This window comes from Bos mutus, chromosome 17 (assembly GCF_027580195.1).
Source record: "Bos mutus isolate GX-2022 chromosome 17, NWIPB_WYAK_1.1, whole genome shotgun sequence".
NCBI lineage: Eukaryota > Metazoa > Chordata > Mammalia > Artiodactyla > Bovidae > Bos > Bos mutus.
Window position 1 is genome coordinate 67,044,637 of NC_091633.1, and position 15,486 is coordinate 67,060,122.

The 15,486-nt window shown below is 38.6% G+C and overlaps 1 protein-coding gene across 1 annotated transcript in view; it reads right to left on the reverse strand.

Annotated features, from left to right (window-relative positions):
* Nucleotides 1–1,986: 1,986 nt before the first annotated feature.
* Nucleotides 1,987–15,486, reverse strand: part of FBXW7 (F-box and WD repeat domain containing 7) — a 131,213-nt gene continuing 117,713 nt past the window's right edge. Inside the window, 8 exon segments of the mRNA XM_070386656.1 lie at nt 1,987–3,890; nt 4,933–5,143; nt 6,920–7,145; nt 9,074–9,255; nt 10,543–10,656; nt 11,626–11,648; nt 11,651–11,761; nt 13,522–13,645. Coding sequence (XP_070242757.1) covers nt 3,622–3,890; nt 4,933–5,143; nt 6,920–7,145; nt 9,074–9,255; nt 10,543–10,656; nt 11,626–11,648; nt 11,651–11,761; nt 13,522–13,645 — 1,260 coding nt within the window. The 3' untranslated portion in view covers nt 1,987–3,621.

Sequence of the window (15,486 nt, forward strand, 5' to 3'; positions counted from 1 at the left end):
ATTTACTGAGCACCTGCTCTGGGCTTTTACGGGTTACTCTGTGTCCTAATTTTAGTTTTAGTTTCAGGCATTGTTTGATCTTTGGGAACTTGTCACATCTAAATTTGGGGGCTGCCTCTCTTCTGGTATAAACAACTGAAAATTCACAGTTATATAAGGTGGTGAATTTCTTCATTAAGGAGGCCACAAGCAAGGCTCCCTTTATGACCTTTCTTATTTTAATACCTTTGGGATGAGGTTAAGATTTTCCTTTTCCTGGAACAGATTCACTGTAATGAAGATTATTCATTTATTCATAAATAACATTTAATGAACATCTAGGTATATACAAGAGCTCCATATTTGCCTTTTACAAGGTTTCTGTAAGACTCAATGAGAAATTTATGTGACTCCACTTAAAAAAAAAAAAGTAAATTGCTATATAGAGAGAAATGCTATTTTTATTATATACCTGAATGAGTCACAAATACATTCAACTGCTCCCAAATATAGCAAGTTAGAGTTATCTGGGTCTATTTTCTTAAAGTTGTAAGAGTAGCTACCACTGAGTGCGATTGGTATGCTTCATAACATTTAATTTAATCCCTACAATAACCTTGGGAGGTAGGATTCTCTACCTCCTAGAAGATGAGGAGACATGAGGTCAAGTGATCTGATGAAGGTCCTGTATTTAGCAGACCTGGGCTTTGGATTCAGACCTATTTGTGAACTCATTCTGTCTATAATGCACATTCATTTTTATAGATGATGCTGTGCTTCAAGTGTATTAGAGTCAAGCCACATTTACATTATGAAAAATCAAGCAGTTTCAAGACTACCCAGCAGAGTCACAGCTTCTTCTTGATCACAGAGTTGTCTGTGTGAACAGCAGCTGTGGTGCTGGGCTAGGCCATGCTCACCCTGCAGCAGGCTGGGCCGCTCGCCTGCACTTCACAGCCTAACATGATTTTTGCCTTGGGTTTTAACCATGTGGTTTTCCTGTCTTTTCCCTTATCCTGTCGCTTCTCTCTGATGTTCCTGTGCCTGTGATGTGCTGGGCACTAATACACCAAATAACTAGAGCAGCGGTTCTCAGAGCTGTGTCCACAACCTACCTCGTGAGCTAGTTTACATGCAGATGCTTGGGTCCCCTTCATTCCCAGATGTTCTGATTCAGCAGCCTTGGGCAAGTGAGGCCCAAGAACTGCTGCCCTAGGAGTAAAGAACACATAGTTCACGACTGTAAGAAATGTATCCTCTAAGTAGCCTCTGTATTTGTCGCCTTTCCAGTGCTCATCTCAGGCCTGGCTAGATGGGATTCCTGGAGATACACCCATGGCAGAAACCTGCCATCGGAGAGGCTACGTAATTGCAGTGACTGAACTTCATTTTTCTTCACTTACTGCAAAAAATGGTCGGCTTACTAAATAAAAGTCACAAAGAGGCTAAAAGTACCACAAAAATGCACCTCATCCCTAAAACCTTGCTTCAGTCTGTCGAAACTCTAGGTTTGTTTTTCCTTAAAAGGCATGGGTGTGAGTCCTGGTGCTTGGCTGGCCCAGTACCTGGCTCCTGGCAAACCCCTACCCCATGTGAGCCACAGTTCTGTGGAGTGGGGAGAGAGCTACTTCTCAGGGGTATGGGAGCTTCTGAGAGATGTATATGCAAAGTTCCTGGTAAGCAGTCGACATGTGGTCGGACTTTAACAATGAACTTGCCATAGGAATTCTAGTTGTAACCAGCACGCAGGCGTCTGGGAGCTCTGTGAGGGGCCAGGCTTCACGCGTGCTCGGCGCAGCGCATTAGAGGTGAGCGCGGGCGCGTCTTCCCGGGCAGTCTGCCTGCGAGAGAGATACAACTTGCTCCTTGTGGGCCCTGTTCCCACTCTGGCTGCAGAAAACACAACATGGGGGATTAAAGAAATCAGGGCTCTGCTCTTTCATCTATTAGAGACAAACCCTAACTATTGATAATGAAGTGCTATTACCTCAGTAGAAGAAACAGGCATACTAACATGAAAAAACACATTTTATTGCACTTAAGTTATAAGAAAATAAAATTTCTAAGTGAATCAAACCATAGACACAATCCCTTTAAAGGTTGTTTTCCTCCATCATGTCAGGTTGTTACATAACTAAAATTAACCCACTTGAATCTGATTGTTTTAAATCAGACTATAAATAAAACAAACAAAAAATAAACAGGAGGAGGAAAAAAAAAAAGATCACTAGGATACAGTGTTAAACCACTTTCACAGTTCAGCTTGAGTTGTGGCTCCTGGAAAATGAGGCAAACCATTTGACTTTTCCATTCATTTCGCTTGTTTGCACGTGATGCCTTTACTACAAAAACGGGATGGTTTCTGCTTTGTCAGTTACTCAGAGCAATCAAATGTAACAGTTGTTTTCCCAAATACTGTAAAACACTAAGACTGACCAGCAACTTTATTTTAATTTTGTGTTTTATATATTTTTAAAATATTTTGTCAGTTTTACTATGCACGTTCATCCATTCACCACAGCCCTCAAAAAGAAAAGTTTCTCCGCAGAACAGGCGGCAACAGCTCTGTTCCAAGGAATGTGTTTTAATTTTTGCCCAGATAAAAGAAAATAAGCTTTGCACACACTCTCAATTCTTTACTTGCAGGCAAACTTCACTCTTTATTTTCTGAAACTCTCCCATTCTCAGCCTCTTAGAGGCACAGATGGTTCAAGTTTCAGTGGCAAAAAGTCTTTTTTTTTTTTTTCCGTAACCAAACTAGAGCAAATTTGGAATTCAGTCTGGGACTAAAACGTCACAGCAGAAAAAAAATAAAAAAAAATAATTTGCTTTTTTTTTCTTTCATTTAGCAGCATAAATAAGTTTGGCCACTGGGAGTACAGTACAGGGGTGGGACACGATCCCATATTTGAAGACCTACTTCTAGCACCAGCATCAAGAATTAGATCCATCTCGGGACTCACAGAACCCAGGACAACTTGCCACCTTTGAGCAACATAGGCATTAAAGAGTGTATGTGGAAGCGACAGGAATAGATTAACAGAGGCTAATACTGTGATTGATTGACATTGGCAATGGTTTGGCAAAAAAAAAAAAAAAGCTTTTCATGATAACTGTACAAAAACAATTCACAGTAATTTTTTTCCTTTTTAGCTTTTCCACTCCAGAAAAATAACTTTTTTTGTTTCAGATGCTCTCTGGTGAGACAGTCCACTTGGTACTGTGTGGGTGTTATTGCAGCTTCTTTCTAGGTCTCAGTGGTAAAAGAACAGGCCAGCGGAATCTGTAAGGACGTCTCAGCAGTAACGCTGCCCAGCGACCACTGGAGAAGAAAATAAAGAAATAATTGCACCTGGTTTGATTTCGAAAGTCTCGTGTTGCAAAGCTGCCCTCAGTCCAACGTGAAGCCTCTTCCGGGAAGAGCCGGCAGGCACCTCTCCTGTCAGCTGCGGTCTGTCATCGCCTCCTCTTTTCCTTCTGCGTCTGTAGGTCTTTTCGCTCTGTTGCCCCAAGCCAACATCCTGCACCACTGAGAACAAGGGATATTTTTTCTTTTTCTTTTTTCTTTTTTTTTTCTTTTGCAGGGGGAAGGGCAGGGAGTCTGTCGCCTACGCGTGGGGACAATGCCCCCTTTCCTGCTCCTCACTTCATGTCCACATCAAAATCCAGCACCAGCAGCTTGGTTTCCTCCGTCCCGTTGCGACTCCCGACAGCACACACCAGCTTTGTGTTCGAGGCTCTGATTCGCCACACAACTCCCCCGCTCCCCCCACTCTCCAATGTGACTAGGTTGCGAATAAATTCACCCGTTTTCAAGTCCCATAGTTTTACAGTTCCATCATCTGAGCTGGTAATTACAAAGTTCTTGTTGAACTGTAAACAGGTCACAGCACTCTGATGCTTGTTGGGACCTAGGCAAAACCAAAGGAATTTCATTACTGGTTAGAGATCATGGTTTCAGGTCAGTTAGATTGTAATTTGTGGAATCTACATTGGAACACACAATAAATGAAATATTTTAAACACTGCACATTTAGAAACTGCGTTCTGAGTATTTTAGAATCAGCAGGGATGTAGGAAAATCTGGTAGCTATTTGTAACTGGAATGTAGGTCTTTGAGGGTTCTGTCTTTCAGGAAGCGTGCTTCACTGCCAGGCACACATCGTGTGTTCTGGGTGTTGAAGAAGCCCATATTCTGCTTGTGGACCATCTACTATACTACCCTACCACTCTGAACTGACCAATCAAGGCAAAGGCTGAATGGACCCTATTCCAAGACTCTGAGAAAGAGACAAAAATTGTCAATGAGAAAAATGCTGTAGTACCACCTACCAAACGGCCCCACTGAAAACTAACACTTTCCAAGGGCTCTGACCAATAAAAAGCAGTTAGTCACGATAGAAGAAGTTAACAGCTTCGTGCCTCATTTAGTGCTAGTGGCTTTCAGACGTTTCCTCCTCTAGTTGAGTGGGTACTGTGATTCCCTCCCATCCTACTTAAGCAGATGGTTAAGGGTCTAAGTCAAGGCCAAAGCAATTTCCTATCAGATTAGAGGCTCCCCCTCCCTCCACCCCCAGTAAGGCAGCTCTTTAATTTAAAATTGGACGACAAATTCAAAATATATGATCACTCAACAAATACTCAACAAACAAGCATGCTGCTTCTGTGATACAGCTAAGATCTCTCTTCACATTGTTCTTTCAGGTTAGGTAGAGTTAACCATACCTGTAGGAAGTGATTAAACACTTTTATATTAAAAACACAGTTTAAAACACTTTCTTAGGGTAGCCTAGTTCTGTCAGTTCAGAGTGGAAATGCTCAAAAACTTATCCAAAATCAGTTTTCCTTTTGTATGAGGTTAATCATTCTGTGACACAGAAGTTCCGCACTTCTCTTCTGACCAACTGTCTCATTTCTAAGGGACGCAACTAAAGGTGGGGAGCCAGTATTTACCTTGCAATGTTTGTAAACACTGTCCTGTTTTGATATCCCAGATTTTAACTGTAGAATCTGCATTCCCAGAGACAAGAATGTTGTCTTTGAGTTCCATTCCACTTGTTAACGACTGGTGTCCTGTTAACGTGTGAATGCAGTTCCCTGTCTCCACATCCCAAACACGGATTGATGTATCAAGGGATCCACTCACCACATGGATGCCATCAAACTACAACAGACACAGTTTATTAGACTAGAAGTGTAGATATTCTTGATATTATCTATTGACTTTAATCCTAAAAAGGGAGGGGAGCAAAGCATGAGAAACAGATAATGCCAGGAACAAAATGAGGTACCAGGATAAACTGCATGCAACCAACAACTCTCCAGTGTGTGTTCTCAGAAGCTTCTATCAGAAACGTGAATTTTTTATGACCAGTGGCTTCAAACTAGATGCAGAAACAATTTTTAAAGAAGCACAATGAACATATTATTGTCAGACCATCTGGCCATACTTGGTAGCTACATATTATGAATGATTCGATACGGACTACCATTTGAGTTTCACTTCCCAACAGGAAGGTAACACTACTGATGTGATTTATGATACAGGGTGTGCTCATCAACATCCAGGGCACAAAAAGAGCGATACTTCAAAGCAAGTTCCATTAAACTGTATGTAAAATAAAAATTTCATTTACAGGAACCTAATGCTAGGTAGGAACTGTGCCAACAGATAATTAGAATTAGAAGTGGTGGCATTTTGATAACCAAAGCAAACTATCTATAGTACTCTTCTTCAGCTTCCCTGCTAAACCAGAAGTCAACAAACATCTACCAATTCCCAGACTGATAATAAAGTTCCTACCTATTTTCTCAATCTAAGGGTTTATTTAAATGGGCTACACATCACAAAACATACAGACAACTGCAGCCAATTCCCTCTCCTCCAAATTAATAACCTTTTCTAAGTTAACAGACATCTTTATTTTACGTCAATATTTTATGACATAGACATAATCCCATGAAGAAACAAATACTCCAAGGACTGAACTGTGAGCCCTAGGACCATGTACTAATTTGCTGATCACTAGTGGGCCGTAATTGGTAAACAAGCTGTGTAAGTATTAATAATAGGAAATACAGCTGACCCTTGCACAACATGGGTTTGAACTGGGAGGGTCCACTACACTTACAAGTTTCTTTTGCTCAATGTCTACTATGTTTCTACACAGTCCCAGGTTGGCTGAACTCTTGGATGTGGGACTGCAGACATCAAGGGCCAATTGTAAAGTTACGTGAGGATTTTTGACTGGAGTGGTGGTGGCAGGTAGTGCCTCTGACTCCTACACTGTTCAAGAGTCAACTGTATTTTTTAATGGAAAATGCTGTCTTTTCAGGAAACAAAGCAAGACCTATTTTTTAAACCTGCTAATAATCCAGTTACTTATGTCAAAATATGGCAATCTATTCTAGGATATCAGGTTCAAACAAAAACAAACCAAAAATGTTTAAGACAAATTTCCTCCTCCATGACCACAACCCAGCAGCCCTGTAACAGCTTTGTGCCGAAAGCGCCACTTCCACTTTGAATTGGGACAGAATCACAATTACGTGGTCCATCAACTTCCAGCTATCAAGGCAAAGGGGCAGCTTCTGGCCAAATTAATCCTGTGCTAAGGAGTTTATTAAAATCCAGGTTATTTTCCTATGAGACTGTCTCCCCATTAACTAACACAGGAAAATTCAGAGCCCCCAAATCTCAGGTTCCAAGACCAATATTTGTATTTTAGAGGAAGATGAATCACAGAAAAATGGAAACATCATTTAAATAATTTCAAAATGTATGCTTTCTTTGTGCCAATTTTAAAGTAAATGTAAACAGCAGAATAATTAATCTGTTTCTGGACTGTACTGGATCAGCAGTTTGACAGTGATTACGGAATAAGACAACATTATAACTCGTTACGTAGCACCGCAGGAGTGAGAGAGCATGGTCTCTTACCTGTAGTGAGTAGACCCTGTTGGTGTGGCCCTGCAGCGTATGCAGACAGGTCTCTGTCTCTGGGTCCCACACCTTCACCATGAAGTCATACGCTCCGCTCACAACCCTCCTGCCATCATACTGAACACAGCGGACTGCTGCTACGTGACCCATCAGCACATGTAAACACTGGCCTGTCTCAATGTCCCAAACCCTAAGGGTGGCATCTCGAGAACCGCTAACAACTCTGTGGGTATAACAGGAAAAAATGTATGAGAACTTAAAATCATGGGAAAACAATACATACAAAGTCAGTGGTCATTAAAACTTCTTTTCTTTTTCTTAAGCAGAAACCAGCTGTTTTCAAAATAAATACACGCTATGGGAACTTGGAAAGCCTTGGAATTCTGCCTGTTTGGTTCCCCCACCTATAAGGGACCCAGGAGCACCTTGGCTTCCTGCGGTTTGAAAACTACTGTATTATAGCTAGATACAATGAAGATGAAGCAGAGGAAGATAAAGATAAAAAATTAGTAGAACACATGGCAAACTCGAAATACATACAACAAGATCTTGATTTTAGAAGTAAGATGCCAGTGTGGGCAGTATGTATAAAATGTTAATAGGTAGTAACATTAATATTTTTAAATTTTTAAATTTTTTCTTTATTCTTTCTGCCATTTCCCCAAATTCTAATATGAACACACATTCCCTTTATGACTAAGGAAAAAATTCAATAGAAGTGTCTCAACAAGAATTTGGAATTTAAACTGCTAAAGATATGTGGTTTATACCATATACTCTGGTTAAATTAACCAGTTTCAAATAGGTCCTCAAACAAAGGTTGCTTATGCTTATATTTTAAAATATTCAATAGGCTATGAGGGCACTAAGATATAGAGATTTTAGAAGATACACATGTAGAAGCAACAGAAATCCCTTAAAATTTTGACCCAAGATTATTAAAGTGATACTCTTCTGAAAACAAGAGTGATACAAATACTGTAATCACCTTTGGATTATAAAGGAGAGCTGAAAACTCAGCTGTCTTTAATGTTATTCCTAAGAGATAAAGAAAGACCACTTTTCATGTTTGAAGAGTAGAAAATGGAAGCATTGAGACATTTAAGTCAGCACATACTGAAAACTGAAATGCAAGGTCTCTTGACACTAACTCCCCCAGTTTTAATAGTAGAGCACTGTTAAAAGTAGATTCAAATCACAAGTGAAAAAGGTACTTTTCTTCATGTATTACAAACCTAGAGTGAAATATGCCTAATGTAATGGTTCTTAATGAAGAATGCCATGGACAGAATGAACAGTACAAACTGGAGTGGATTCACTCTAACGACCCTTCAGAGAGACTTTTTCTGACAAAATAGGTAGAAATCACATCTGTTTAACAGGAGTACCATGAAGACATGCCAATGGAAAACAAAAAGGACTTTTAATAGGAAGGCTCTGTAGCAGGAATTAAAAGCAACAGCAAAGATGCTGAGAAGAAAAAGGCTAGCACTGGCTGAAACTATTCTGAAAACTGGATTTCTTCCTTAATTCAGAGAGCAACAGAAGGCTCCCAAAGGCTCGTGGTCCTACCACAATCAGAGGAGGTTCTCTGCCAGCTGTGTGCAAGGTGACCAAATACGAAAGCTCAGTCACCAGTTCAGGTGCCAGGTAATGACAATGAGTTAAAACCCACAGCCTCACTCAGCTTTTCACTGGACACAGGGGAGACAGTGGAGACGGGGAAGGGTGGTGGGTGGGTATCTAGAGAGACTCAGAGGCTTGAAGCCTGAATAACTGAATTTGTCCTCCCAACAAAAATATATCCTCCCACCCCAAATATTTTTTTTAACATGATGAGTCATCAAAGATTTAGAACAATAAAGTCTAAGGTATCAGTCAAGATCACAGAACAAGGCGTTTCAAAGTGGAAGCCACCACCACCATTAAATGAGGAAGGAGACTTAATGACAACTGCCCGATTTTAAGGCAATACCCCACTGCTTTCCTAGCAGAGAAACATCTGAAGCTGAATAATTAAAGTCTAATTTAAAAGCACATTAGCACTCACCCTCTACTAGACACAGTAAGTATTGTATAACCGAACTCCGCACAACAGGCCCCAGGTTCACAAGTGACAGAGGAAGAACCCCAAGCGTGACAGGACCCCACCTTTTCTCATGGAGGTGCATACAACGCACGGTGGACGTGTGGCCGTACAAGGTGTGTATGCACTCCCCCGTCTCTGCGTTCCACACTTTGAGAGTCCGATCCGTGGATCCACTAATGATGATGTTGTCTCTCATCTGTGATGACCACACTCCACCTGTGTGTCCCACTAATGTCCTCAGACACTGCAAAAACACTTAAGATGATTACTTTGAGGTAGAAAGAAAAACAATGTAAATGACATTTTAGTAGCTCATTAAAATCTGGATTAAAGTTATTTACTCAACTGGAATGTCTAGCACATCAGAAAATAATTTTCACACCAGAATAACACGATCCCATCACTATTTCGTTTGCTTTATTTACTTGGCAGCACTGCATTTTATACACGCACACATAATTTAGGAGCATGGATATAGAAAGTAAACCTTTCTGACTAAAGTATGACAGCTCTGGCCTGGCCTCTTTGATAATAATATTAAAATTGCAACTTGGTTTCTTCCATGGGAATGGATTCAATGAAAGAATGCCAACAGGGTTGGGTGTGGCTACATACCACATTTCATCTGAATCTGCCCCAAGGCAGTAGTTAGGAGGCAGGCAAGGTACTTCTAGACAAGTAAAGACAGGCAAAACTAATAAAATTATGTAAAATTTAAAAATAAAATAAAATCAGAAAAAAAAAAAGACAGACATTAAAACTCTGAAATAAATCCAAGACTAATATTACACTATGGAAATATGAAACTGTTTTAAAAAATTGTAACATCTGACTTGGAATATTTAGAAGATTTTTGCCCAAGAATCAACATTTTAAAACACAGGTTTTCCCCCTGCCAACACTTTTCTTTTATTATTTTTTAGGTGGTCAATTACTTAATTCACGAAAATATTTTCCATTGGACAGATAAAAATAAGTGTTCAGAAGAGAATCTTTAAAGAGTAACATTATATGCAGTGAGCCTGGACTGCTTTGTTTTCTTCAAACTCTTATTTAACTAAACAGCCCGCTTTAACTTCTAACTTATAGGGTTTGACATAAATCAAAATTAACACGATTTATTTAACTTTTAAACTATAGTTAGGTTATCAACAAAGTTTCAAAGGAAAAATACCCCTCAATCATATTTTTGGAAAAGATTAAAAAGGAAGGAGATATAACTTAGATGGTTAATAAAAGTGGGAAAAATTAGGCCAAAAAAAAAAAAAACCCACACCACCACATCTGTAAAATCTTAACCTAAGTTACAAACATAGACCAACTATTTAAATGAAGAAGAAACTAATGACATCCCTACCTTGAGAAACATCATTTTCATGCCAAGGAAAAAGCTAAATTAGAAGCTCTGATACTTGCTATCAAACTAAGCTAGAGTCAAAAACGAATCTTTGTTTTCAGCTCACTGGTTGATCCTTGCAAAGAATATGTACCAAAGAGTGACTTTATGAAGTGCAGAAAGAAGGAAACTTACTTTGCCTGTGACTGCTGACCAAACTTTTAAAGTGTTGTCATCAGAACCACTAACGATTCGGTTACCACAAAACTGCAGGCACGTGATCACGTGATCATCATGTCCCTTCAGCACCTACGACACAGATGTGCAGATCAGAAGCACGGTAAACACCGGCGGAAGGAAAGCGAGGCCATGAATAGCAACGGAATGCACAGTCTACTTCTAGAACAAAAATTTATGCAAAGTGCGAAGTATCCTTCCTGGCAGATGAATCAAGTATCAAACATCTTGTTTCCGTATTCTACTACCTATACATGAGACATCAACCACTAAAATCAGTCAAAACCTCATAAAGATGGTTTGAATGCAAATGTCTTTTATACCATCTATTTTATCTTTTCAAACCAAAAGAATATGCACTTCAGTTGTGCAATTTTGACACACAAAAACAAAAGTACCTACTAAGTGCAGAAAGACAATACTCACCAACCTTTTCAACTTAAAAAGTCTGTCATAACATGTATGTATTAATACAAAATGTCTCCCCAGATTGCTTTTATTCCAGTTAAAAAATACAGCCAAGAATTTCAAGCATTTTTGCCATTCTTTATATACTTGAAATGTTACAAGGCAGAAAATCAGAATTAGGCTTAAATTTATAAAATTAAAACACACAAAAGCTACCAAACAAGCCCCCCAAACATGCTGCTGCTGCTGCTAAGTTGCTTCAAGCATTCCTCAAAAAATCATGCTTGGTCAGAGAGAACAAATTCTTAGGTATAAGTATGACACAAAATTCAACAGGATATTCAGAAATTTTCATTTACATGCAATAGATAGAACAGGTAAATCAACTCATCTTTTATTCAAGTACAATTAGTCGTCAATTTTATTCAAGTACCAAGTACAATTAGTTGTCAGACTAGAGAAAAATTAGTAAAGAGGAACACTGTCAGTTACATTTTCTGTTATTTTAAAAATATATTGTTTTCCTTGTACAGAAGATGGGCTGTCAAATCACACGGCTTGCCAGGGAAAGAGCGCACTGTGTACCACAGCACTGATTAACGGTTTCTGTTAGACTGCACTGCGTTCAGTTACCTTAGGAGACTTGAGTTCTCCCGCCTCCAGTTCGTATCAATTCTGTGCTGTCTGATGTATGCACTTTTCCAAGGACTATGGATGAAACCCGGTTTTATTACTTTTCTTCTCTTGATGTGCAATGGTTCATCAATACCTGAAAAGTGGAACATTTAAAGAGTATAACTGCCTTTACCAATAATACAAATTACACATTTTATAATGTATCTAATTTTCTCCTATGCTCAAAACCACCGAAATGCAGAACACGAACACTGTTATGACAAAACAATCATGTAAATTTTGCATTCTGTATGGCATGTTGTATATTAACTGTTTAATTTCTCTCTTAGAATAATTCTATAAAATGTTGGTGAGGATGTGCATAAATTGGAACCCTTGGGCAATGCTTGTGGGAATGTAAAATGATATAGCTGCTATGAAAAACAGTATAGCGATTCCTCAAAATAAACATAAAATTACCACATGACCCAGCAATTCCACCCTGGACACAACACCCAAAAGAACTGGAAGTAGGGACCTGAACAGTTATTTGTCTACCCACGTTCACACCATCGTTCTTTATAACAGCCAAGAGGTGGAAGCAACCCAGTGTCCACAGATGGATAAATGGAGGGAAAAAGTGGTATATACAGACAATGGAATGTTTAGCCTGAAGAAAGGAGGAAATTCTGACACATCTGGGTAAATCTTTAAGACATTATGCTAAGTGAAATAAGACAGTCACAAAAAGACAACTATTGTATGATTATATTTACATGAGGTCCCTAGGGCAGTCAAATGTATAGAGACAGAAACCAAAATGGTGGTCTCCAGGGCTGTGGGGAGGAGGAATAAGGAGTTACTGTTAAATGGGCATGGAGCTGCAGCTGGGGAAGATGACGACGTTCTGCAGATGGATGGTTGTGACGGCTGCAGGACCAAGTGCAATGTCAATGGACTTAATGCCACTGCAACGTACACTTAAAAATGGTCAAAGTGATAAATTCTATTTGTGTGTAAATTATCACACTGTTTAAAAGGGTCATTAAACAATGATTCTATGAGAGAAAGTAAAGCGACCATAATTAATCCTACTTTATGATGACTTGAGAAGGAAGGGTTTCCTGGGCAGTGGCAGGATGAGAAACCAAGGACTCTGGATCTTCACTTCCCAGCTTTACTAACCATCGGTGTTGCCCACTCCACTATGATCTCCGTGAAGTGGAGGAGAACCGACACTGCATCTGTCTTACCCTCTATGATTCTTTCTTAAAAAGTTTGCTTGTCGAAGGCAAATAATATTTTAGCATAGTTTTTTTCAAAAATAATACTTTTCTAGATGCCTGCTGGAAAAAACATTCTCTTTTTTGAATTAATATGGATGATACCTACACCATTAGTAAGAAAGGGGATTTTTTTTTTTAACAAGTCTCAGAATACAAGCTCTATGGTGGGAAGATTACGGGCGTGATCTAGCACGTAAGAGGTGTTTAATCAATATTCGTGGAAGAAATGAAGAGACTACAATTTGAGTATTTAATTGCTAATTTAATTTGGGGGTTATGTTTATATTGTCTTCATCTTGACTTTCTCACTGTTTATTAATTCTACTGGAGACCAGGAAGCAAATCAGATATATTTCACTGTTAGTTACAATGCTCATTAAAGGGGTTAGTGCCAAGATTTGGCTCATCTGAACATGCGGAATAACCTGTGGGTTTTATATATTAGGTGAATGTAAATGAAGATGCAGTCTTGATTCCTTGATAGGCTGCCAAAGTTCTTTTTTAAATTGATTCACCACTTTATTCTACAAGCACAAAAAACTTACTATTTTTTTGTTGTGTTTTGTTTTCAGAATCACTCTGCTTTTTCGAACCACAAACATTTTCTCTCTGTGATTTTGAACCTTACCCTCTTCTTTGCATTTTTCTCTCCAGAGAAGGTTGTCTTCAGCCAAAATTCTCCAGTAGCGGCACGTCTGAGCCGCCTGCAGCAGGTCTTTGGGTTCCAGGAATGACAGCACGTAAAGTGCCAGCTACGGAAAGAAAAAGCACAGCGTACCCGGCGCCTCTTTTTAATTAGGAAACACTCTCTGTAGGGCAAAGTGCCTATAGATAAACGCAATGTAATTCTACATTCTAGTTACTAATACTATGGAAAGGCAGCACCTCCTAATATTCAATTTTAACAAACACACACCAGATTTTAAAATATACTATTGATCTTTATGAACTTGATCCTAGTAACTCCTCACTTCTTCAAGGAATACTTATTAAACCCCTCTGCCTTTTCTCCTCCCTTTGCTCTGTGAGCCCCGACTCAGGAATTTTATCAAATCTATTTATATATATTTTTACTTTATTAGTTCTTTAAATGTTAACTTTTTCTGTCCTTACTAAAATATAATTTCACTTAAAATGAAATTCCTATATACTCTGTGTGGCATGATTTCAGAATCCTTTGAAATGAGATAATTCATAGTTCTTTATCATATCAAAGTGTTTATATCAGAATGATGAACTTTTCAAACATTTACACCCTTTACTTGTCAATGACAAAGGCTTATAAAAGTGACTGGGTTCTCATTCCTTTATATTGCTTATGGGGACTTTCTTGATGGGCCAAATAGGGTTGTGTATTTGAGCTAGGTCTTTGACATATCATTGATTTAAAAATTTTATTTACAATACTTGCAAACCATCAATTTATTTCCAGTGTGTAAAGTCAAGTAGAATAAATAAAAGAGCAGGAAAAGGGGAATGACAGCTTCTGACTATGCTCATTCAATCAGCCTCACAAATCACATAAAAATTCAAATTACAATATTAGGACAGAATGAACTAAACAGAACAAAAAAGCTGGCTTTTCATGTAAACTAACTTATAGATTAAGATAAATTATCATTTAAAGGGCCTAGGCTCATATAGGGAGTAAAAACATATTCTGAATAATTTTTTGATGTTAAAGAGGAATTACATGAAATAAATTACGCTTTCCCAATGACTTTTTATATATAGAGTTCATCATTAATCACATATTTATTGAGTACATTCTTTATAGAAAGTATTTCAACCAGTCAGTATTCAATTTAATACTCCGATTGACAAATGACAGTGAAAAAATTTTTGTGGAATAATTATTTTTGGTCTATCAAAAAAGACCATTCAGTATTATATATGGAAGTTCATTTAAAATAAAAAGGCATAACTATATTCAACAATCTATATATATGTGCATGTTCATATATATATACTGCTGCTGCTACTACTGCTAAGTCGCTTCAGTCGTGTCCGACTCTGTGCGACCCCATAGACGGCAGCCCACCAGGCTCCCCCGTCCCTGGGAGTCTCCAGGCAAGAACACTGGAGTGGGTTGCCATTTCCTTCTCCAATGCATGAAAAGTGAAAAGTGAAAGTGAAGTTGCTCAGTCGTGTCCGACTCTTAGAGACCCCATGGACTGCAGCCTACCAGGATCCTCTGCCCATGGGATTTTCCAGGCAAGAGTACTGGAGTGGGGTGCCATCGCCTTCTCCAATATATATATACACACACATATACAAATACACACATATATAATTTGACAATATATTTTTAATGGATACTCCATAAACCACTTAATTTTGAAATTATCAATCAATCAAAGCCTAGGCAAGTTTCTCAGTGTCAGTCTAATATCATACTATTAGTCTTCTATGTGAAATTGACATTTAACACAGAAATTATCAGGTACAAAGTTATATCTGTGGAAAAGAAATGCTTAATGCTCAAGATATTTAGAATAGTCAAATGAAAAAGTCTATACTTTAGTAATCCAGCTGAAGCTGAAAACAAGCATTTTACAGAAACATTCAATGGATCTTAAATGCTAAGAAACAA